At 37.0% G+C, this 27,437-nt stretch overlaps 1 protein-coding gene across 2 annotated transcripts in view; it reads left to right on the top strand.

Moving 5' to 3' along the window:
• Irsp53 (Insulin receptor substrate 53 kDa) overlaps positions 1-27,437 on the top strand; it is a 132,586-nt gene that overhangs the window by 22,851 nt on the left and 82,298 nt on the right. For both annotated transcript variants that reach the window (XM_071792749.1, XM_071792750.1), the window contains exon 3: positions 16,061-16,136. In XM_071792749.1, coding sequence (XP_071648850.1) covers positions 16,061-16,136 — 76 coding nt within the window. The remainder of the gene's footprint in view (positions 1-16,060; positions 16,137-27,437) is intronic.

Below are 27,437 nucleotides of genomic sequence, written 5' to 3'. Positions count from 1 at the left end.
GAAACTCAATTTCCCGATCTTCAAGCGAGACTTTCCTTCGAGCTTTATTCCTGCTACTCGCGTAAATCTCCGCGCACTTTTTTTCAGGAGGACTTTCTGTTTCTTTTCTCTGTTTTTTGTCCATTGTCGGGAAACGAAGAGAACAACTTCGCTCGGGGAACTTTCCGCTCGATCCGCTCCAAGTGGCCCGCCCGGAGTTTTCCCGAATGAATTTTTGACACGTCGATCTCTGTTCGTGTAAACGCGCGTGAAAATTCAAAGTTCTGAAATCAAAGTTTCTGAGAATACGGTGTTCTGAGAGACACTCTTAAGGAGTTTCTATTCTTAAAAAGCTAGTAACGTCGAAAGAATTTCTTTTCCTATCTGTTCGTCACGGGATGCGGCAGCTTACGCAGGATTCGTTACCGAAAGCTTTTTTTTCTCCAAATATATAATCTGTATTTTTCGTAGAGTCGAAAAGTTTCGCCATGTATCGTGTCGGCGAAAAATTCTTTGGGTTTTTGTTCCGTTAGCTTCACGGCAGCTAACGCGATTACTCGCGGAAGAGCCAATTAATGATAATTACGCGTTATCGGGCTCACCCGGATTATTCGTGCACGACGTTCAGTTAACTTTACGTATTGACGCTCACGGAGTTCTCGGGCTTAATTAGGACCAAAACTCATTAAAGCCCGCGAGTGTCTCTAATTTGTCAGGGCCCGTCGGGGAGATGGAGATGCAGAGAGTGGCAAGGAGAGCTTTCGTTCCCGCAACGAAACGATTAAATGGCGTCGTCTGTCGGTAACGTATGTGCAATTATAAAGGCGCTGCTTGCAGATGACGTTCTTAAATGAGTATTTAAGGGCCCGTAGCGGATAGCGGATGTGAATACGTAAGGATTACATCTATTTTATCAGAGGGGTAGGTGGGTGTAGAGTCTCAATCTCATTCTGAGGAAAGTTTCATTTCGGTTGATTGATGTCTCTGCGAATAAAGTTCAGATTTTAATGAAATTTAGCTACCTTTGCGGCAAGCGTACCAAGAAAATGTTCCAGGAAAGGGAATCAGAAATATGTTGTAATTACCCGTTGTATTAGAACTTGTTTGTAAAACTTATTATCATCAAAATACAGTCTAGATATTCTTAATGGCGGAAGAAAATTTCTCAGACATGTTTGCAATAGAATTAGCGATGGGATTAAGTATCTTATAAGTAGATTTAAATCTATTGGTGTAGTTTCGAACTCTCTATGATTACTTACAAAGGATTCAATTCTTTATAATAAAAATTATAAGTACATTGCGAATACAGGGACTCATTCAAAACTAACTAGTCGGGATCGATTAGGTACTTATTCTTATAAATATTACTCGAATCTTAAAAAATGGATCTTAATTATTGGATTTAACTCGGATTTTTAAGTGCATACTGAACTTGATCCATTCCTAAATAGGACGCACTCATGCATTTTCCATACAATGATTGCTTTATTATATAGAATGTTTCTCAAGTAAGTACAAAAAATTGAAGGGGATTATTCCGTGATTTATATTTTAGAAAGAAAAGGTTCTAGGAATGTATGCTCTAAACTGCTTCGTTTTCAAAATACAGGGTGTCAAAGATGCACGCCCCTAGTGGATCTAAAAATGTTTCATCGGTGCTGGAAAAGGATTCTTAATACCACATGTACGCATACCAAATAAAATATTTTTAAACATTTTTCAGATTTTCGAAATTTTTATACTTTTTTTACAACTTTGAATATCCCCTTCAATTTTTTGTACTTACTTAGGAAGTACTCTGTATACATATGTATGTGTATGTATGTATCTCGAATAAACTAGCTTTAGATGAGAGAAGGGGATGTCCTGCGTGACGGAATACCCTGTTGTTTCCCCGTTGAGAAAAGAAAAATAATTTGCAACGATGCCAATTCGAAACGGGCGCATTGACCTTCGTTGTACCTCGGCTATACACACACACACACACACACACGCGCGATTGCGTTTGCATAAGATTGCGAAACGACACAGGCCGTGCTTACGTGTGCAATCGCGCGCGCCAAAAATTCGACCGGTTTGACACGTCGGTTTTTCTTGGTAACGGTATATTGGCTGCTATCGCTTCCACTTCCTACAGGTCGTTCCAGGTGAATACATGCGGCTTTCTTCTGTCTCTCTTTCTCCCCCCCTCTCTCTCTCTCTCTTTCTCTATCTTTCTCCTTCATCCGCGCCTTCTGGTTTTCTTTTATTAGAAACTGCTCGACATAAGTTTTTCTTCCTACGTAAACTATTTAATCAACTGATTATATTGATCTAGGCCTTGTAACCCGATTTTTGCCCCCATACTTTTTCTTTTTCCACACATGTGATTATACAGTACCATAAATGATACTTGTCGACATGCGGGGTGCGGCATAAGTTCTGGAATTCATTAATTATCTCGCGTGCGAGAATTGTAAAAAAGGAGATTTTATATCAAAGCAGAACATGCTTCCGTTCTAGTTAATAGGCTGCCATTAAAAAAACAGTAGAATAACAACGATTACTTGGTTGAGTTTGTTTCTCACAGATAATTGTTTTTTTAGAAGTGTCTAGAAAGTCGAAGATCTAGCCAGGTAATTTTCGAGACAACTTTCATACAAAACGCGAAGAGTCTGTTATCATTACGTTTTACGAAACGTGTGTTGGAAACGTCACGGAAGTTACGGTGTCTTGGCTTACGGCTCTGTGGCCGGTATGTGATAACACCGAGGAACGGGAGAGTCCGCTATTATGTCGCTGAATGAGTCGCTGTGGTTGAGAGGCGCTGCGGCCATTTTCACTCTCCTGGCCAGAAACGGGCTGCATTTTTATACGTTCACTGCGGCAACGTCATTCTCTCTCTCTCGTTGCGGCATGCGGTAGTTAGGCTCTTTCCCCGTTTAACGGTGACCACGGTGAATTACGACCGCAGGATTCGCTCCTTCGAGAGGATCCTCGAGCAAGACCATCCACCGGTAAATCCACGCTCAGGAGGTCACCGGGTCGTCCTGGCGAACCCATATCCCTCTGTCTCTTTCTTTCTATTTGTCCCTGTCCGGCCTCACGTTTTTCTGAATGGCGGTGGAAATAAATGGTTATTAAATTGCGCGATAATTGGTTATTATTCTCGAACAATATTGATTAACCGCAGTCAAAGTCGTTAATCGTGCAATCACGGACGAATTATCAATAACAAATCGCATCTAGTATTCATAAAGTCAATCTCAGGTTAGGCTCTGCTTTAGAAAATGTTTGATCTAAGACCACCGGAATACATCTTTGATTTACGAAAAGGACATCTCGCGAACAGTTGTCCGAGAAAAATTTCTCGTAAATGAATCCACTCGAAGAGTCCGATTTCAAGGTCGTAACCGCTGTTCATCACGATACATCTTGTGCACGCAGAAAATGGATTTTTGTCGAGTAAGTAGGAGTGGTCATCGAGTAAGAGAAGAATCGCACGCGGATGTTCGCGCACGGCCACACATACGCGAAATTCATGCAACGCTATCCCGTTAGTCGACATTCATCGGCTTGGACTTCATCTCCGGCTTCCCTGCGTCCTCTCTTTCTCTCTCACTCTTTTTTCTCTCTTTCCTGCTCTCTTCGGAGTGGCCGTCTGCCAATAAGAGATGTTAGAGGAGGGCCGCGTCCATTTCGCTCGCTGTGCCCAGTTATGCGGACTGTAACGGAACCGGCCGACTAAATTTACCGCGGCCTTATCGATCACGGCGCGGACCTTCGGTCCCCGTCGGCCGGCGACGACACTTTTTACTTTGCCGTAAATCTCGAAAAAGCAGATCGAGCCGTCGCGATTTATGGCGCGCACTTGAAGTCATAAGCCGCGTTAGAGACCGGGAATTTTTGCGATAAAATAATAAATAGCGATTGCCATAAATATCGGAGAGCAAAATAAGTGAACGACGCGGCCAACATGAACGGCAAATGAGTGACGTAAATAAAGTAAATGGCGCAAACGACGTATGCAAATAACATGGATAAAATAATAATAATATTAACCCTAGAGAGTCTTTATGAATTTTCTCATACGTGAAAGGCCAAGCGGGGTATAAAAACACCCCAAACTTGTACCGCGTGTATAATGTTTCTATTTGTTGTTAAACAACTTTATAATAGATAATTTTGTTTGCTTTTTTAATAGGGAAGACGATAGTAGTCATCAATTTGCGGTAGTAAAAAAAAACAGTAAAAAATTTCGAAAAACAAAAAAAAGAACCAAAAATTGGGCTAAAATGACTATTTTTATAAAAAATGCTGTAGTTTTTCATAAAATTCACCGATTTTAAAAATTCCAACGGATTTTGAAAGACGAATAGACAACCTTCAAGGGCATGTAAGCGATTTTTTCGTTTCTTAAAAAAAACATATTTCTTTGAACGTCTGAAGTAGAGGAAATGACGAAAAACTGTCGGATGGGAAAAATCGCAAGAAATGGAATGTAAAACAGATTCTGTTGATTATTATTTATTTGAAAGGTAGTCAAAAGTTATAAAAGTATATGGAAACAGTAAAATTAACTCCATAAAAACTGTACAAAGTTTTAATCAGTTGCTGTGCAAGAACAGCAAAAATGAAATAATTCACCGAATCTTAAAGAATTATATATGAAACAGGGGTAGAATTTTCCGGGGAGTGCTATAAAGTGTATAATTTTTCATTATCGATTTTCACAAAAAATCTGAAATATACTTTAATCTAGTAAAAGTCGAACGTAAACGGCCAAAGGCGTCACCCCAAACGATTTTCTTTTTCGGTTTTCAGCTGCTGCACGGATCTAACGCACTTGCTGAATGACGGAGGTCAACTGCCGGATGACTAAACTGAATTATGGTTAGGGTCTCGGTATGAAAACTAACCTTCCTAAGGCAGGGGCGCAATTTGAATTTCGCGTGGGGTGACATATCACCCCAGAAAGACTCTCTAGGGTTAACATAAACAAACTTGATAAAGTTACAAAAAAATAAAAAGATAAAACGTCTTGACCAGAGAAGAAGACAAACGCAATCGACAGTGTGAGAATTCCTTTGTGTGCTCTCATAACGTGTGGAAATTTGGGAAAGAGTATACCAAAGAAAATTATACGGAGTCTAGCGCTTATCCGCGTTACGTAACGCGTCGTCGAGTCGTGGCACGCGTCTTAATAGGCTTTACCAATCTCCGGAAGTACGTATGTACGTGCTCCACGCGACCATACAGCGAGATATTCATCTCGTGGTACGTGGTACGCGGGGAAGAGCGGTCGATTCCCTATCGTTCGTTCACCCCGTGTATACATTCTTTCACGGCAATGGCCCGATTTTGCCTCGCAGCGTCCCGACGTCCGTCTAAGTTACGTAAGAATGTGGCCGACATCGTCCAGCATGCCACGAAAACGAGATTTCTCTTCGGAGCTACGACCTCCGGCCTTAACGCTAAAACTATTGAAGAATAAAAAAAAGAAAAAAAGAGAAATTTGTGAGACTAATTCTTATTTTAATTAAGATTTTAATAGGTGGACACTTATGTTTATTTGATTGCCTACTACAAATTACCTACTGTATTGTTAAAAAAAATATATATTAATAGAAGTTTGTAAAATGTTGCTTAACAAGAGATTTATTACTTTTAATAAATAAAATAAGAAGACGAGAATTATCTCGATTTTTTATTATTAGTCCTAAACTACCCCGGCGGCATCCTAAACTTCTCCTCCAGGGAAGCAGAATAGGACAGATTAAGGAATATTTTTTTAAAAGGTAAAAACAACGCATTGCTCTCAAATGTGTTTGTTTTGCCATAAGTTTATATTGAGCATTAACAACTAAATTAACTTATAATTGAGTCAAAAAACCAATTTTCTTAAAAATTGAAAATGATATGAGCTTTAAAAAAAAGTGTCCTACAGTGCCCCCCTCTCCCTTACCTATTTCTACAGAGAAGTCAAAACAAAAAAAAATTTAAAAAAAAAAAAACAAATTTATAAAATTAATTATCTGCATATTTTAATAAAAGTCAGAGAAAATTTCAGAAATTATGATGTTTTAGAAATAAATAATAATTATCTATATTATTTTAAAAAATGTCAAACAATTCATTTTGACCCACTTCGTAATTCTAGTGTAAATACAATGGTCATCATTTATATTGAATTTTTAAATCACGATTTTTACCGCTTGCATTATTATCTAAATATTGAAATAAAGGGAATGTGCAATTAAATCACAGGCGCGGTCGGACGTAAATTGAAGCATGGATGTTCGCGCGTGATTCAGCAAATTGTTTTCGTGAACCGTTAATGAAGCCGCGAGTAACAAGTTCGAAGAATACCGTTGGTTTCGTGCAGCGGATTTTCGAGCGCAGGAAACGCAGAAGATAATTGGTGCGCTATTGAATCGACGACGGCGTCGTTACCTTCCGACGCACCTGACGCGGCGGTCTCACCCCCTGCTCTCGCAATGCGTCGCCGCCGAGACCCCCCAGGCAATGTAAAGGTCGGGGGTAAGCCGAGTTTAATTTAGCCGTCACGCTCTTACCAGGATCGATACATCGTAACCGCATCAGCGGAGTTACGCCTCGTGAGTGCCACCTTAACTTCGACAGTGACGCGACTCTGCCGAAAGGAAAGGAAACCCCAAACCAGATCCCGCTTCCGGAACGACGCGACGCCCCGACTCATCCATGACGCCGCGCCGCGCCGCGCCAGCGGAAACCGCCCCGGGGGATCGGCGGACGATCCCTTGAGCGCTCTTGCACGTTTCGGGAAAACATTGATCTTAACTCCAAGTTGACTTAACCGAGATTTTAGGACTTACATTATCGCGATGTTGCGTGTAAAGCCAAAGATTAGAACACGCGAAATGAAGATTTAGGGTGATTTATATGTATAATATCTACAGTTTTATTCTAATTTTAAATCTTTAGCAATAAAAATTCTAGATTTACATTTTTGCAAAAAAAGGCATCAATCTCAATTCAAAATGGACTTAACTGAAATCTCTGAATTTTTAGATATTTTGGAAATTCCGAAATCAAGAAGTTTTTAATTAGAACGTTTAATTACGAGAAATTTTCATAATTCTTGATTCTTAAACTGCGTACTCTAAACCTCAATTCTCCGAATTATTGAATTCTGCTTTCTGGCTGCCAAGTTTCGTGAATCCGCAACGGCTCAAGTTTGATAGCCAATTTATACTATCGGTCGTTTACTGCTAAATAATTTCTGTATTTGTTATCGCAACAAAGTCTGTTATAACTCTTCGGTTGGAAAGCCGAGCATATCAGTCCTAACTGCATTTCCCGCCATTAATTTACGCTATTATCCTCAATTATCTGTTGGCAAATAATTTATGCATTCCCTATTACAACGCAATGTTCCTATCGTTCCTATCGCGTATTTGTTGAAATATTTCTATTGCGGACCGTTGACGAGAGCATCAAGATGGAAAATGCGCGATAACAGCCTGTTGAATTAATTTGAAATACAAGGGGTAGCCGGCTTATCTATTTATCAATAATGGAAAAGTTTTTTCCGCCAGTGAATATAAAATAATATCACCAAACTTCAATTAATTATAACTGGCATATTTATTCACAAAAAATCACAACGTTTCGGTCCAAATTTGGACCCTCTTCAGGTGAACTCTTACACAAGCATTCGACAGGCAATTCGTGAGACTCTACCCGCAAGTCAGAAACTGAAGACTAGGAAAAAAAATACCATTTTTGTATCACAATCGCTTAAATATTATAAATAACAAAGGAACTATAAAAGTGGAAAATTTAAGTGACTCATAATTTGTGCGTTGTCAGTAAAATATAATAATGTCAGTGTTAGTAAAATATAGTGTAGAAAATAAAGAGAAGTCGAAATTGGACCAAAACGTTGTGATTTTTTGTGAATAAATATGCCAGTTATAGTCAATTGAAGTTTGGTGATATTATATTATCTATTTATCTTATAATATTTTCAATATTTCTTGGAAGAACAGACGCACGAAAATGCGCGTTTGTTTTATCTTTAAATTAAATTGCGCCAATTGTAAAGAGAATATGTATATTGCTTTGAAAGATAATTGTTATGCAACTACTTTAAAGAAATAAAACCCAAGTGGTATCTTCGTATTCCTATTCAAGGGTCTTTCTATTCTAAACCCAAGTGATAATAGCTTCTTAATTCTTTTTAACAAATTTTTAATATTACAAATAATCATTTTAATTACAAAGAATTAAAGAAGTAACAGTACAAAATAAAAATATTTAATTAAAACAAAATAAATAAATTTTTCTTGTAAAAAAACTTGGCGCTGCTAGACTTTGAAATTTAAACATTAGTACTAAGATTTTTGATTGTATAAAAAACAATAAACATATTTTAGGGAGGAATGTGACAGGAGTAAAAAAGCAGCGCCAAGTTTTTTTACAAGAAAAATGTATTTATTTTGTTTTAATTAAATATTTTTACTTTGTACTGTTACTTCTTTAATTCTTTGTAATTAAAATGATTATTTGTAATATTAAAAATTTATTAAAGAGAATTAAGAAGCTATTATCACTTGGGTTTAGAATAGGAAGACCCTTGAATAGGAATACGAAGACACCACTTGGGTTTTATTTCTTTAAAGTAGTTGCATAACAATTATCTTTCAAAGCAATATACATATTCTCTTTACAATTGGCGCAATTTAATTTAAAGATTTCACATCTTTTTTTGAAATACATGTCACTTGAGTTAAGTTAGGTAATATAATTTTGTGAAAAAGATATAAAGCTACCACTTAGGTTAGATTTTTGAATTTACAAAATACATTACGTGTACTTGGCACTTTTTTACCTTTTTTGAAAAAGGTAATTTTGTACTGATATCACCTATTTTGTGGTGTTAAGCAAGGATCTGCAAAACATTTTTATTTTTTATTTTTTAATTATTCACAAAATTATCAATAACAACAAATACATAAAAATTAATAATATTTAAGTAAAAGTAAATTATACATTTCTCACAAAAATTGAAGAAACACTTTTATCTTTAAAAATAGGCAAAATTCGAGCAGCTGTAACTTTGTTAAAAATGAATAAAATTTAAATTTCAAGCTTAAAACCTCTACTTTCGAAAGGTTACTATTATTCGTCTAATTTTTATTATGTCTAGACATAATTTTAATTCAGCGAATTTTTATTATGTCATGACATAATTTTAATTCTGCCGCTAGGGAATTTTTAAATCGATTCTTATGAATCAAGCTTGAATTCGATGTCTAGGTGTCCCAGGTTGCCGATAACGAGGTCCACATAGTATGCTTCATAGTTTTCGGTGTCCAGGTGTATTAATACCTTGAATTTGATGTCCACGTGTCCCACGTTGCCGATGACGAAGTCCACATAGTGCGCTCCGTAGTTTTCGGTGTCTACGTGTATTAATACCTTGAATTCGATATCTACGTGTCCTACATTCAGATTTAAAGTTATTAATACACCTAGACACCAAAAACTACGAAGCGCATTAGGTGAACCTCATCATCGGCAACCTGGGACACGTAGACATCAAATTCGAGGTATTATTACACCTAGACACCGAAAACTACGGAGCGCACTATGTGGACCTCGTCATCGGCAACCTGGGACACGTAGACATCGAATTCAACGTATTATTACACCTGGACACCGAAAAATATAAAGCGCACTATGTGGACCTCGTCATCGGCAACCTGGGACACGTAGACATCGATTCATAAGAATCGACTTAAAAATTCCCTAGCGGCACTTTCTGCCAAGCGTAGAGAACCTTCTTTTCCGGCAGCGGTGGTAATACGATGTAATAAGGATACGAAATCTCTCCAGATAAACATGAAGCAATTGACTCAATATATATTATATATATATATATATATATATATATATATATATACCTAATTTACCTAAATAGAAATCTTCCTCCTGACCGATAAATCTATCGACCTAATTTCGAAATACGCGCGCGATATCGAAACTGGCGATACCTGCGCCGCTAGCGTCGAAAAAGTGAAAGTGACATTTCTCTAATAGCGTTTTCGATTTGCGACTCAAACCGACTCGGGTCGCATCATGTATACAGGACTCTAGAATCATTGACGTGGAATACATACATATCTATGTATGTATTCCGTCCATTGATGCGACCCGAGTCGGGTCGAGTAGTAAATCGAAAACGCCATAATAATCATAATAATATTGAGACGTCGGCGTTAGGAGGAGAAGAAGAAGAAGTATCTTAAAATAAAATTTTCACATTTTGACTTTGCGTCACAATATCTCCGCTCGTAGGGCACGTAGCAGAATATTATGAGAGAAACCCCCCCCCCCCTAATTGGACCCCAAGCTATCGATCAAGCCTACTTAGAACTTGATCCGTTCACTCGTTATCGAGATCTCAACATCTCGGGTACTCGCAACCCGTCGCATCGCGTAAAAGAGTCACGGTCGGTCTCGCTCCACGTGTACTTGGCACGAGACACTACCGTGTCTCTTGATTTTATATAAACGCGTAAAGTGTATAAAATACGTATATAAAATCGCCGCACTATTATTCGCGCGTCAACATTCAAGCAAGACGGCAGCCCGCGTGTGTGTCGATATTATCTTTTGAAAAGTCATCGTTTTCTATTAGTGATTATTAGCTGACGCAATCAATTAACATTTGAAAAATGTATCGAGACAGCGGCTGTTTACCAAAGCGAATATTTCGCAAGCAATTTATTTACATAGTGAAAGTTGAAGCGATAGAGAATGAGAGAGTTGTAAAGTTAAAATGTGTGTATGTATTTATTACGATGTTAAAGAAAACTAGAGGATCTAGAGGGAAATCGAAGGATTTTAGAATTGGTTATGGAATCCTTTCTCGGTCTTACTTAGAGCACGCCCTAAATAAATATTTGAAACATTCCTGGCTATTTTGGATTTTGTGTAGGTTGCTTATAATTAATTATTTAAGGTGGACAAATAATTCACGCAATAAAAAATCGAGATTGTTTTAATTTTAATCCTCCGTCACCCATGAAGGATGAAGGTTTAAAGTTCAAAGTATAAACCTTAATATCGTCTAAATGGTTATATTTATGAAAAAAATATAAGAGACCTTTTTTGTAGATCGTTAAATTTTCTACAAAAATATGTATTGATTATTTTATAATTTTTTATAATCGATATGATACAAAATTCATAAGAAGCAAAAACAAGTTTTATAAAATTTATCAAACTTTAACTTTGAATATCTTTTGAACGGTTGAATTTATGAAAAAATGATAAGAGATCTTTTTTGTAGAGCGGCAAATTTACTACAGAAAATCTATGTGACGCAATGCTGTATTACTGTTTGTTAGATAGTTATAAATTTTTTTTATCTTACTAAATGAAAAATAAAAAATCGCGATGAGCGACCTGTTAATATTAATATTAAGGGCTAAAAATTTAACAGGTATCTTATTTTACCTTCTTGGAAGTATATATGCTATTCGTGAAATGAAAAAAAAAGTTGCCCCAAAATGACACACTCTAAGATATATATATATATATATATATATATATAGTTGCTTTTAGAAAAAGTATGTAGATGCGTGTTGCACATATTTTTTCTTAAAGGAACTATGCCTTTATTATAGTGTTTTGAAAAGCTCTCGAGATTAGCTACAAGAATATGCATTGAAAAATAGGGGTTTTCATTTAAGAAATTAAAGGTGTCGTTCACGTGAGCTTTAAACGACCATCCAAGGTCAAACCAATGACCACTATCTTATGTCCCCCTTCGAACCAAACAACTTTTGTCTGAAACGTTTTTCCGTATGTTTCATATATTTTAAAATATTTGCCTGCCTCTTTTAAAATAGGCCACCCTGTGTATATATATATATATATATATATATATATATATATATATATATATATATATTTTAGGGTGGAAATATTTTTGGGTCAAAAATTTGATTTTAAGTCTCACCTCTTAAAGTCGTTCTATAAACTCTCAAATGAAGACCCTTGAAGAGCAGGCACTGTAACTTAATATTTAGAAGTCGCTCAAAGCCTCTAAACATTAAATTTTTTTTCGGAAAAATGGTAAAAAAAACTGCATTTTTCACTGCTAAATCTCTTTTAGTTACCTTATTGAAGTACCTAGCCATCAAGTTTGAGGTACAACGCATGAAACAAAAATGTAAATATAAGTAATTAATGCAATGTTTGGTATAAGATCGTTTATAGCAAACATAAAATGATTTAATAAATTTAACCATTTTTTAAACATCCACTGCTTATAATCTTGTTTTGTAAGTAAATATATCAAACGCCACTTTAGAAAAACATTTTATCATCTTCAAATTAAAGTCTCTCTAAAGTTATATGCTGTAGCTTAAAAATTAATGGTCGTTAATTGCTATTTTATTAAATAGTGCACTTAATGTGATTTTCTACATTGAATCCTTTTATTATTTTGGAAAATAATATATATATATATATATATATATTATATATATATATATATATATATGTATATATATATATATATATATATTTTTTTTTTTTATTAATATATAATTATATATATTATAAATATATATATATATATATATATTTATAATATATATAATTATATTATCAATATATCATTTAAATTAAGTTTACGTTTCCCGCAGGAAGTTTTCATGTATCGGATTTATCAGATTTTATATAGTTTACGCTATAGGTGATTGTTTTAATGAATTTTGTACATACACTGACCGACAGAAATGCCTGGACATTTTGATATGTACATGATATATACGTACATGTATATGTATATGTATTATGTCCAGGCATTCCTGCCGGCAGAGTGTACAGTCGGCTAGTAAAAAGAAGGTTGCAACATATGAAATTGGCCGCGTATCGGACCTCTTCTTCTTCCTTGGGTAATGGCTCCTAAGAAAGAAGAAGAGATCCGATACGCGTTCAATGTCTTGCAACCTTTTAGGCTGCGTTTGGAAACTTCACTCGGATGCACACCTGCGTCGCGTTCTGTCCTTGTTCAATTTTCAGTAAGTAACAAAGATAGAACGACGCTGGGTCGGAGCCATTACCCAAGAAAGAAGAAGAGGTCCGATACGCGGCCAATTTCATATGTTGCAACCTTTTTTTCTTAGTATCCGACTGTATGTAGTACGTTACAAAATTCATTAAAACAATCACCTATAGCGTAAACTATATGAAATCTGATAAATGCGATGCATGAAAACTTCCTGCGGGAAACGTAGACTTAATTTAAATGATATATTGATAATATAATTTATTTTCCAAAATAATAAAAGGATTTAATGTAGAAAGTTACATTAAGTGCACTATTTAATAAAATAGCAATATTTTGAAGCAATTAACGACCATTAATTTTTAAGCTATAGCATATAACTTTAGAGAGACTTTAGTTTGAAGATAATAGAATGTTTTTCTAAAGTGGCGTTTGATATATTTACTTACAAAATAAGATTATAACTCGTGGATGGTTAAAAAATGGTTAAATTTGTTAAATCATTTTATATTTGCTATAGACGATCTTATGCCAAAGATTGCATTAATTACTTATATTTACATTTTTGTTTCATGTGTTGTACCTCAAACTTGATGGCTATATGGGTACTTTAATAAGGTAACTAAAAGAGATTTAGCAGTGAAAATGAGTGAAAAATGCAGTTTTTTACCACTTTTTCAAAAACAAAATTTAATGTTTAGAGACTTTGAGCAACTTCTAAATATTAAGTTACAGCGCCTGCTCTTCAAGGATCTTCATTTGAGAGTTCGTAGAACGAATTTAAGAGGTGAGACTTAAAATCAAATTTTTGACCCAAAAATATTGCCACCCTAATATATACCAATTTTTCCAACTTATTTAACTGCGTGCCGATTATTTGTCGGACTTGAAACACAGCTATCGTTAGAACATTAATACTCTTCTTTCCCCGGAATTAAATCGACTCGATTTAATTATCTAAAAACTGTAAAGAATTTATTGCGAAAAATATTACCTCAGCCAGGATTTGAACCTGAAACCTCCCTCATTCCATGAAGGGTGTCGTTTACCAATTCGACTACCGAGGCATGATTTATGATAAATATTATATACCACATGCCTCGGTAGTTGAATTGGTACGACACCCTTCACGGAATGAGAGAGGTTTCAGGTACGAATCCTGGCTGAGGTAATATTTTTCGCAATAAATTTCTTCCAGTTTTTAGATGTTATATATATATATATATATATATATATATATATACACACGGAAATTAATATAAGGCTGTCAAAGACCCAAGGTTGGACCGTATGATTTTGATTCTAATTTGATTGTATATCGTATAACGGTTCTATTTTTCTTATTATTATTTGCAACAAATAAATGTTTAACAAAAATAATCGTTGGGTTTTATACTTGAGACTATGACCTTTTAAAAGAATAGTCTCATTTGGGTCGAGACTCCAAAAAGTATAATTATTTTAACAAATAAAAATTGTGAAATTTTAGAGGGGATACAGAGAAAAATAAAGTTTAACTTTTTTTTGCTTAGAAATAAATTTTTATTGTAAAAAATTGTTGGTTATATAAAATATCGTTACAAATATAAAAGAAAATTATAAATAAAAAGTACAAAAGTATCATATTGTTCGGCGTTTCTTTTCGCCATTTGATAAATAATGCTCTAATAATAATGATAGAAGTGCTTTAATTAACAAAAATTATTAGAAATATAGTGAAAAAACGAAAAAAGATACATTTACTTACGCTTTTTTTTTTAACGTGAGGAAATCTTCAACTACCGGGCTACGCCCATAGCCCTCCGGTGTCAGGGGGGGGAAGACCCCCTCGCCCTCCGGGAAGAGGAACGAGGGGAGTGTGGGATTCTACGCGTGTCGCAAGCGGCACGTGCAGCCTACCCACTAAAACCTCACGGGTGTCCTTCACTGCGCTTGTGGGGGCGCCCCGGGAACTGGCTATCAATACATCCGGGGCAACATGTACTTACGCTGGTAAACACTAACGCCGTCAGCCGTCTGGGTCGTTTAGGGCACAGCCTTAATTTTGTCGAGTTGTTACTCGAACACGCATTGACGGAAACCGGCGTCATTACGGCAGCAAAACCCCTCTACTGTCAACTATTTTTTAGGAGGGGGAATGCCAAACATCACTTCCTTCTCTCCACGAAATGCAAGGAAGTTTTGCTTGGATCTTTAAGGTAGTCGTCTCGTCAGGGCATGTATTAGATAAAGTTTTCGATTTCGGATTTTATATCAAATTATATGATCAGCTTCGCAGTCGATTTTTTCTGTGGCTCCTTACCGACTATTTACTCTAGAAAATCGATCTCGAAAATCACAAATTTTGCATTACTTCATACAGACGGCCAGAAAAAGAAGGCTCTATCACGGTTTTAATCACATATTTTCGCATTTTTCGATTAGATGAAGTGAGAAGAAACATTGCTTTTCGTACATTAGATTTCGAAGAATCCAATGCAACTATAAAATATATAGTTTACCGGAGATTTCGCTGCTAATTTTTTAGTTTCTTTTAGTGAAAATGCGGTAATCGAGCAGATATTTTTTGGTCGAGGTGAGGTTGGGAAGACTTGCCAACGCCGCTGGCTAATCACTGTAGTTGCAGGTTATGGGGCTAGCGCTCGTCTTTCTTAGCCGAATTGGATAGTGATTGACACCCCTGTCATTTGTCAAAATTCAATCAAAAAGTATTTTTCTCACTTGTAACCTTTCTCGACGACTCGCATGATCAGCTGATCAAAACGGAGTCAAATGAGAAAAATCACATAATTTGGAAAAAGTAACATACTTTGTCACGTATGAAATTTTACACCATAATTCATAAAATTATTTTTTCCTTAGCAAAAATTGCCTGAAATATATTTCTGAACGTGAAAACCTACAAACAGTCACATGACTAGCACGTAGCGAGACGCCTACCTTAAAGTCCCAGATGGCTGACAGAAAGTTAAATTTCGGTATATTTCAGCCTAGTTCAATGCAATTTATGAAGGATGCTTTTTTCTTTTTCAGAATATCTTGGATAAGTTCAACCCTGGAGCAAGGCAGCTGATCAACGCAGGCAAGGCGTACCTGAAGGCTCTTCACGGTGAGTGAATTAAATGGAGTGTGCCGGAGCGCTCGGAAAAGAGAGATAGAAACGGATGGGTTTGGTTCGCGAGTGGAAAGAAGGCCGGTGCACAAAGAACGGCTAGGGGGTGGAGAAGGAGGAGAACTTCGTGTTAGCCCCTTGGGTCCTGTTGCAGGATCGAATTGCCAGCTCGTTAGCATTGTGAGCTTTTGTCCTGCCTTTTCCGTCTTCTTCTTTTTCCGTCCTGCGGGACTGATTAATTTATTTTATATTACGAGGATACAGACGGGTTAATGATATATGTTTAGGATTTCATACGTTGTTACTAATCGGGCCGCGATTAACAATATTAAATATTTTTGAATCGGTGATATTAAATATCTCGGATATCACAATTAATATTGAATTTTAACATTTCGTATATGTGTACGGAAACAAGAAACAAATCCCTGTTCTTTAATTTTGAAATCAAAATTACATAATTTGGTGCATTGATGTGAGAATCTTTGTTAAGATGAAATCCTAAACTTTGAGCGTGTGCATTTTTCAACGTCAGTTTCGGAGTATTCCTCACTACGTTTCTAACTATCGCGTTCCGTATTGACTCTGTACACGTGTTTATTCCTCTTTCTACCTTTCGCACCTTCGCAGCCTTTCGTGGCCGGGTGAGATCAATCACCTTTGGGAATTAACCCGCTGACCCTGAAACGGACGGCTCGCGTGCTGCCGTCATGTGGGTCGCCTGCTACTCGCTGTGGGATATCACTCCTGGTGTTCTTAGGGATAGAAAGGGGAATAATTTGACGATGGAGATGTCTTTGTGTTCCTTTGCGCCTTGGGCGTCTTCAGACGCAACCTTATTTCACGCGGAAAAACGAGTTTATTATCAACGCAATTAATTGGTAATAATAGAAATATATTTCGTAATAATTAATGACCTCTTTTTTACTACTTTTTAACTGCAGTTTAATTGGAAAATTAAGAAGATTGAGATTTTGTCCGAAAATTTTATTAAATTTGTATTATTTGAAAAATATGATTTAAAGTTGAATGAAAGAAATATTTAATTATCTGTTTAGTTGTTTAAAAAGTTAATTATTATTAAGATTGTACAAGATATAGAATATATTGAAAATTGTTAAATATTAAAGGATATATACATCGATAATTTTTTCACGAACAAGACGAAGTTAGGATAATTTAAAACACGTGAGCAACGTGAACCATCACGATATCTAGATTATTAATTGTAAGTATTACAACTTAGGGCCTAAGCAGAATGGCTGTCTTGGCAGTGTTTTATGCCTTAAGTCTTTGTCTTATGTAACGCACAATACTGTACAGCATTGTGCATTCTCTACGCGCAGCCACAATACTGTACAGCATTGTGCATTACATAAGACAAAGACTTAAGGCATAAAACACTGCCAAGACAGCCATTCTGCTTAAGCCCTTAGCTGCTGACTTTTTAACCTAGCGTACAAAGTGGCAACTTGTCACAACTCACAACGTGTCACAAAGTGAATAATTAAAATTGAAGATTTGGTGTGTATCGTTTACACACACACACACTGTACGCACCCGGGTTGTGTTGGGTGCGGGAATTACGTAACAATTTTATGCTTGATATGCTTTATTACGTTATACTTGAACAAATTATAAATTTCTTATGACGAGCGCGCACAAACGTGACTTCTCTTCGCCCGCCATCTTACTTCACTCTCTTACGCGACATCTCTACGCGCAGCCACCTACTAACACACACACAGCGTAAGGTTTATATAAATATATAAGTTTATTATTTATTATACATAAACTTTTATTTTACAGTCAATCTACTTTACAGATTCTTAGTTGCTTTTTGTTGCAAGTAAAACTAAGCTAGAACTTTAAGGTATAGTCTATTTAGCAAGTGTACATATGATGTACATTTCTATTGTGTACGATAAAAAGGTAAAAATAGCGATATTGGACAATTTTAAGAGTTTGTATAATACTTTTTATAAGTATTGCATTTTATATTTTATTGTTTCTTTCTCTCACGAGTAATAATATTATGATAAGTGTACATTATAAGTAGGTATATATTATTATGAGTAAAAGTTTTAAACATGTATATGTTTTACATATATATTTGTATGCCATTGTTACAAAGAGCACAAAAGTTAGAATTTGTTAAATAAATTAGAATATAATAAATATGTAATATAATAATTATTACAGACTATTCAATTATTAATCTGCCTTAAAATGAGTAAAATTATTTTTTTACAAGATTAATTAGGTATTTTACCTTGCTCAACATGATTCAAATTATTTCACAAAAATCTACCTTCGAAAAATTTATTATAACATTAAATTTACTGTAATAAACAAAATTTGTTAAGAAAACACATTTTAACAAACATTTGGCATTACAACTCAGCGAAAACAAAGCTTAGTTATCTTTAATAACTTTCAAGATATTTTGAAAAAAGCTTAATGATCCAAATTACTTCAACTTCCTCTAATATCATTTCTTATTGAGAATTGTTGAGTAATAGCGACTATTTTTTACAGTAAAAACTGTAGCTGATCGTAACAATCGCAAATCGCGAAATAATAATATATCGCGTGATCTTCCGTGAGTTTTCCGCATCGAGTCGGCGGCTTCTCGTTGATGGCTGGGAATTTGTTTAAGGAGCGCTGGGAAAAATAGTACTCGGCGGCGGAAAGTAGTTTGCGCAGCGGCACAGTCGGCTTTACATCAAAAGTGACTTAAAAGTTTCGCGCGGGGCCCCCGGTCTTTGATGTAACGGTATTACCCTGTCGAAAGTGGAAGCGAGATACCTACTCCCGCAGCAGGGGAGGCCTCGCCATTTCCGCCAGATGAAAATCGACTGGCATTCCTGCGCCTCGCGGCATATAATTAATTCTTCTCCTCTCACTTTTACGTCTATTTTTTCATTGATTTTTTTTGTGTAACTTTACTTCTGAGCTACGATTTATAATCATTCTGCAACCATTCTATGATAAACGCGCGCGATATAATATCACTTTTTCAGAATATCCTGGAAGAATTCGATTCTACCGCTGATAAGATCGTCAATATAAATTATGCTATTATCCCAATCAATAATCAATGTTTTCGAGTTTCCGCAGAAACCAAGACCGAATGCCGAAACTCCTTGCGGAAAGGGATAAGATCGCAACACCAATCCGTTGCTGTCGACTTTATAGAACGCTTTATAGAAAAGTTCGGACAAACAGAACCGCGATAATTTCTTCAGCGGTGATGGTTTGTGAACTTTTTTATCTCGATGCGATTAGGACTGCAAGCTAGATAGATGCTGAGCGAGGATCCAGAGAGAAAGTGGAGGAGCATACTCGTGGAGTTGGGCGTTGTACAAAGGACGACGCAACTTCCTTTAACGAGTTCCGCGCCGGGAAAGAGAGCTAACTCGATTAGGAATTAATTTTTGACGACTTGTGAAAGACGAGACAAAGGAGAGATTTCTCCGAATGGCGAAAGATGAAGGGACAAAAAAAAGGACGAATGAAAGAAAGGAATTAAGGTGAAACCAGAGCTTTTCAGCTCTGCCTTTGTGGGGGTAAATTATATTCGATTTTCCGTTGATACGTTGGCGGACTTTTAATCTTCCGCTAAACTTTTTGATTTTTGTCTGACGTAAATGATGCATATTTCGTAGTATTTAATAATTTTTTAAATATTTGTGAATATTTAAAAATTTTATGTTGTGCACTTATATATAATTTAAGCCAGGTAGTCGAGTAATAAATAATTGATTTTGTTTTAACCACTGGCGGATTAAGTTTTCTTTATATTAAATATTTTATACTTAATTTTTTATTAATTTATTAGACATTTTTTTATTTACAATTATTCAGATAATTATATATATTTTCCCGGGAAAAAATGGATGAGATCTGACCATGTCTGATTTGATAAAATGAGATACAACCAGATCTGAAATTCAAGTAAAGTCAGATCTGATTGGATACAATTTTATCTCGCCAGATCTGCATGGCCATATTTAATCACATGCAGCCATATATGCTGAACTATAATCCGATCTCACCAGATCTGACCATTGCCGCCGTTCGATATTGAATCGCAGATCCAATCGGATCTCTTCCGATCTAATCGGACATTATCTGATTGCTTCAGATCTCCTGAAGTACGAGCAGACGTTATGCCTCAGATCTTATCGGATCTGAGCAGACCTAGCCAGACATGTCTTGATCTCATCAGATAAGACCAATCTTGGCTTACAAAGTTGTGTTGCTGATCCAATCAGATCTCTTCCGATCTTGCTGGATCTGAGCAGACCTAGTCAGACATATCTTGATCTCACCAGATAAGACCAATCTTGGCTTACAAAGTTGTATTGCTGATCCAATCAGATCTCGCCAGTATAGAACTTATAAAAATTTCGTTCTCAAATCGTCCATTATTAATTTTTACACCCAATGTTGGACATTATATCAAATATAATATTAACTCTGTAAAGGGGAAGCTTTTAAATGATTTTTGGTCAAAAAATCAATTTTAATAATAGGTAAATATAAAAGATTAATGTGTATATATAAAACATAAATCTTTTAAATTATTTTGCAAACATACCTTATAATTTAAACTGATAAAATAATATAATCACATATAAACTTATATAGTCATATAAGGTTATATATGATCAGATCATAATGTTGCATCTCAAAGCATCCGATAGATGGCATCCGACGGAATCTGATTCTCGTATTTAAAATTATTTGATGAACAGTGGTATAAAAACGGTATCAGACACGGCAGTGTCGTGCTAAGTTGCGCCAAGTTATGTAAATCATGGAACGGCACAACTTTTGTATCGTGGAGTCCACTTTTATAATAAAGTAGCACATTTAAAAAATAACATTTGAAAACAACAATTTTCTACAGTGGATGGACACCGGATCGGATCAGATCTACTCATGTCTGATTGGATCTGAGCAGATATAATAGATTATTCTCGTTACATATATGACTCTATTTTCTAGGATTGGATCAGATCTACTCATGTCTGATTGAATCTGATCAGATAGGGCCAATATTTTGATCAAACCAGATCTGAGTGGATTGGATCTGATGAAATCTGCTCAAATCTGTTCAGATCTCTTGCATTTTTTCCCGGGTCCTCAAGATTATCATTTGTTTAATTTTAAATAACATTTTTCAAATAATTCAAATTCAGATTTCATGCGAAATCTTAACCTTCTTAATTAGCCAATCAAACTCCGGCAACGTTATCAAAATGCGGTTCTCCAACTAAAAACGGTGAATTTATTCCCGAACCGTCTTTGTTCTTAGCGGAATTAATTTGTCCTTTCCACCGGAAGGAACTTTCCGATTGTCGAACTTATACCCAGACCCCACAACTCATACCCCCGCGCCATATACACAGTATCCTATCAGGAGCCGACTCTGCGACAATTTATAACGACTTGTCGAGCCACTTTGAGGGGCTCAATCCTGCAAGAAACTTCGTTCTTTCTCCCTTCCGCTTCCCGCGTCCTCTTCGTCCTGCATCCTTTCTCCGATTTTCCGTCATTTATCTACCTCCTAAGGACGCCCCTTAAATACCAGGAGTTTCGCGTTTCTATTTGATCGAAAGGTGCATGAGATGTCTTTTCGAATATTATTGCTCCTTACGTGTGTGAGGAAGTGCTAGAAACTGGTGGAATCTTAAAGCGACGAGTACCATTATTTAGAAAATTTTTCTTCGCATTTTACTCTCTAAAAGTCGAAGAATAAAGTATCACTCAAAACGAGTGAAATGTAAGTGTAACGTGAAAATTGAGCCTGTGCACTTTGAGTGATTCGCCACTCTAATTGTAAGAAAGAATAAAATTTTACTCTATCAGTTGGAATGAAATCGCACTTCATTTGAGTAAAAGGGCACTCTTTTCGAGATCAATGTTCATATGATGAATTATGTCACTCTACAATTTTGAGTGGGAAAATTTCACTCTGTTTATAGAGTCACTTATCAGTCGAATTTTAGTGAATCATGATTCACTATAGCTTTAGAGTGAGATCATATCACTCCGGTAAAGTAGCCGCTCTAAAAATTTGAATGAAAAATTCACTCCTATCTTATGAGTGCCTGCATTTAGTCAAATTAGAGTGACAACCCTCTCTTTTGGAGTGACTATTGCAATCACTCTAATATATTAGTGGCAAAACTACTCTATGTGATTTAGAGAGTATATCTATTCGATTAGATAATGATAATATATAATTATATAACATAGAGTCAAATGATAATGAGAAGTACGAGGTTATTCATGACAATTTATCACTTACGGTGTTAAGCTCGCTTCAGGCGTTTACAGACCGCAGATTTTTTCGCGCGAGATGACGAACGAGCGGGTGGCCGAGGGCGGGAAACGCGACGGTGGTCGACGGTCGCGGGGGAAAGGGGGATCAGCGAATGTGATTTGAAAAGTTTTCTCGTTAAATAGCGCAAAAATGCGCGGGAGATGTCGAATGTAGACAGGAGGGTGACAGCGATCCGGGGTGGAGAAAGCCGCACGGCAAAGGGTGCGTGGGAAGGGTTGAACGTCCGGCCTGGGGCGGACAATGACGAGCGAGGGTACCAACTGATTTTAATTATGGAATCTGTGCAGGTGAAACGCTCAATTTTCCCGCCGGCACATGTCCACCCCGTTTCCCACCCTATTTCATCCCCTCCTTTTCCCTGTTACGCTCCGGTTCACCCCTGTCGCCTCTTTTTACCCCTGTAGTTCGGACCTGCAAGGTTCCGTGATTTCAATTTTGCGCCATCTCTTTACCCTCTTTTACCCCCCTAGCCGAACACTATCCCCGCTTCCGGCTGGTCACTCTTTAATATCGATTTCCTCTCGAACGGTCGAAAATATCGCAAGAGTATCGAGTTACGCGGGCCGCACTCGCGACTCTCAAGCCTCGTCGGTTGTTCTACACTACACTTTACGGGATCAGAGGTGAGAGGTGGATAGGTAGAAAGAGGTGTGCAACTGTGTAGGGGAAACCGGGGCAAACTCGACACGATTTTTTCACAGGCAATTTTCAATAATTAATTAAAATTTTCAAGCAAATTCAATGGTACACATTTAAAGAGTGTTCCTTTAGGTACAAAATTGCTTCAGGAAGTTTTGCTGTATGATGTCGCTTAGTTTTGCCCCCAAGAAAGGAAAAGTAATGCGAAGATAAATTTTCAAATTGAAAAATGCAAACTCGACACTGCCTGATCGACACAACTTGATCTGGAACTTATTTTTTATTGTTTGAAACTGAAAATACATTGTTTATCGTGTATTTGGAAAGTATTAGAAAAATTTGGAATTAAGTAAAACAATCATTGGAAACAATGAGAACAAAACTTGTTGAACTTTTAATTATTTTCATCTAAACTTACGTCTAAAAAACAATTTATGCAAGTAAACTCGCGATCGGACGTGCACACACATTTGTCATGAGCCATATGACTGCATGACAAGCATCGTTTGTTATTGGAAGCCGATGAAACGGTGTGATGTCGACTTTGCCCCGAACCTCGTTTTTCACTTTTGTCACTCCAAAAACATGAAAATTTTGAAAATATGCAAAAACTATTATTGGATTCGTATAGAGCATCAAATTTCCCATCAAAATCACTTACATATAGGTTTGCAAGAGTAAAGCTCGATGAAAGAGTAGAAATTTTCAAGAGATCAGAAAAATTACTTTTCACCTTGAAAAACTCTTATGTCGCGCTAAAAATTGCACCATAACTCAAAATGTTACCAAATTCCGTCCATAATACTGGCACATAAAGACGCATTTACAGTAGGAAAGGCAAGTTTCTACGATAGATTTAAATTGGCAAAAAGCCTAATGTCAAATTTGCCCCGGGGTCTCCCCTACGTGTATTACTGTTCCAACTAGGAACTCTGTTTTAAAGATCGACAAAAAATCGGCGCTCAGTCATTTACTGAAGTTTAGAAAAAGTATACAAAATTCACAATATTGCTATTATATAGGCAACCAAGATCCAGTCCAGACCGTAAATGGCGTTTTTATCTTTAATTAATTACGATTAATGAATAACAAAATAACGTTAATCTTCTTACTTCTCAGCGAGATATCAACTTTCTTGGAATTCTCCAAATTCTAGTCAAAGATAATTCAATGAAAGAGACGATATTTTAGGATACTCTATACACACTTTAACGTCGAGTATTTAACTTTGCCGGACGTTGTATAAAAAGTTCGAGGGTTAATATATTCCGCTCACGTTCTCCGGGACTGCAATTTGCACTGTTGCGAAAATCTCACCGTGGAAGGGGAAGGAAAAAAGAACGGCGGAACTGGCGGAAGTTATTTTCGCGAATATTATGCGATCGAGAGAGTCGCGCGACGCGCTGCACGAAAATGACTCCGTTTTGCATAAAACACGTTCGGCGCCGCGTCGCTTTGCGTCGCGTCGTCCGCGTAATGCGCATAAATAAAACGCGTAATAAACGCGTGGGGGTGCATGGGGACGCGGGGGGTTGAATTATGCGCCCGAGATAGAGCGCGAGCCGTCTCGTCTGCGGGCGACTGACGTGGGAAATCCTTCGCAAGCGCGCGCGAGAGCGCCGTGAAAAATATCCCGCAAAAAATAACGCGGCGGCTTTATCGCAATGAAACGCGTGTTATGCTTTTATTGGGATTGATAAGCGCGGTACACGATGGCTCGCGCTATCGCGTGATAATATGACCGAGTAACATAATCAACCCAGAAATCTCACTTTTCGATTCTTCGAAAGCGCGATCTGTAATTTGAAACATGAATGGGGGAAGAGGGGGAAAACTGGGAGAACGGGAAATATAAATTGACGTTTCGTGTCGGCGTTATCGATAAAGCGCAGTACATGTGTTCAGATCGATGCAGGAAATGTATAATAATTCGCCTCATTAATTTTATTACACACTCGTGTAACGAAGTGAAGGACTCTAACAGATAGCGTTACGGGAAAATTTAGGGCAAGACCTTGTTCCTGAGAAGCCACTTGTTTTAAATTTTCCTGTCACGCTATCTGTTAGGAGAAACATTGATCCTGATAAATAGCACATCTTTCGATTAGAAAGGTATATGCGCGCAATGGCGCAATCATCGCTCGCAATTGCTATGAAACTCACGAGTCGGATGATTCAACAGAAGTAAACTCTAAATAAGCTAATGCATTTATGTCAACACTGTTAACACGTTGAATGTCGAATACGAGTTAATTCGTAGTTGGCGATCTATAGGGGAATGTCTGATTGCCGACTCTTTGGGAAGATCTTTTGAAAAGACTTTATTATTGTGTTTGGATGAAGAATAAATATAATTAAATAGCATTGAAATATGTTGATGTAAAAACGGCGTTAGGGGCAAAGTTACCTAATTATACAGTGGCAGTTAATTGGAAAAATGTATGTCGTTTTGCATCTCTAAGAAATACGCGTGAAGTTACTGACTCACAGACTTTTTGCTAATTTCGATCTAAACGGCTCGTCACTTGCATGGACTTTCGCTCGCTGAATTCATGATATCGCGATGCTGATGATATCGCGATAATGCGCGCGCATACGCATACAAGAAGCGGTAAATGGAGTTTCCGCTGTAGTATTACCGGGAATCCGCTCGTATTTCCCCTTAATAGCGAATACCTTACGTATCCGTGTCCGACCGGACCTGCATACCGGGTGTGCTAATGGAACCGTCACGCAGCTACGGATCGATCGCGTCCAGCTAATCGCGGCGTGCCGCGCCGCTAATTAACCCCGACCTAGGACGTGTCGTCCCTGGAATAGGAAGTTCGATCCCATTTCAGCCCACGCTCTCCTTCACCTCCTCCTCCTTTCGTCCACCACAAGCGAACATGTTTGGAATTCAATTTAATTTTTGCGATGGTTATTATCGGCGCGATGGTTATTAATATCAACCGATAGACACCCAATGTGAGTGTCTGTGTTCCTGCGCGGAAAGTTATTGAAGTGAAACTTCTTTAGGCACAGTAGTGAGTTTGATTTTGCGACACGAAAAAGCGTCACGAATTTTACAGCACAAAAAGTGTAACGAAAATTCGACCAATAGGCGTACGGCATTGGCGAGACGACTCCTTCTTTTAACACAGTAGTAAGTTCGATTTTGCGACACGAAACTCGAAAGTGTAACGAAAATTCGACCAATAGGCGTACGAAATGAAACTTCTTTGGCGCGATAATAAGTTCGATTGTGCGACACGAAAAAACGTCACGAAAAAGTGTCACGAAAATTCGACCAACAGTCGTACAAAGTGAAACTTCTTTTAGATCGGTAAGTAAGTTCGATTTTGCGACTCGAAAACGCGTCACGTAAATTCGATCAGGCGTACGGCACTGGCGAGACGGATATAGTGAGAACTGCGTGTAACACATTTTCGAGTTGCGGGCGGCTGCGTGGAGTGACTAATTCCGTTGTATTGTTTTTGTATTAATTTCAGAAAAGTTATGGCAAAGCCTTGCCTTTCAGAAGTTTCACTTCTAACGCGCGTGGCGAACACACGTTTATTTTTATTTCTTTCCGGAAATTAATAGCTCTGTACATCGTCGCGCTCAGGTGAGAAACTTTCCCCTCACGCTATCAATTACAAGAGGTATCGACTTTACACGCACACAATTATTGTTCATCGCCACGAAACTCGCGAGAAAATTTGCAATAATAGCGGATTTTATATTTATTTGTACTAATTGCGATCGATGTTCTAACAGTTCATGGTTTTGCGACGAAATGCTGCAACGTGATTTTTCCTGACGAAAGAGGAAGATGGAGATTAATTTTGTTCTAATTACAATATAATATTCAAAAATTACAGTAATAAATAATGAAAACAAGGTTGCAACAATCAGAGTTGTTGAACGAAAGGTCATTAATATTAATAATGAATGTCATCTATTCGAGGAATTCGATTTATCTCTCGTTCGTCCGCGAAGTGAAAAGAAATCACGGAAGACCGGCCCTCCGCGATACGGTCCTCTAATATCCCTTTAAATAGATTCCCTTTAATCCAATTTGCCGGCTGAGCGATATTAATGGATCGGAATATTAATGGCGTTCTAGACGGAATAATCCTTAAATATTATCCTTCGCGATATCGCGCGTTTTTTCGATCTTCTCCACTTCCTTCGACAACTTTCTTCCGAGATAGCCGCCATTTTTTCTTTCCGTGGGCTTTCTTCCGTTTTATAAACCGCAGAAATATGCAAATATTACGAAACGAGAGGAAATGAAAATAAAGTCTTTAATTTACATTAAT

This window comes from Temnothorax longispinosus, chromosome 11 (genome assembly GCF_030848805.1).
Source record: "Temnothorax longispinosus isolate EJ_2023e chromosome 11, Tlon_JGU_v1, whole genome shotgun sequence".
Classification (NCBI taxonomy): Eukaryota; Metazoa; Arthropoda; class Insecta; order Hymenoptera; family Formicidae; genus Temnothorax; species Temnothorax longispinosus.
This window is presented reverse-complemented; position numbering and strand designations above follow the sequence as displayed.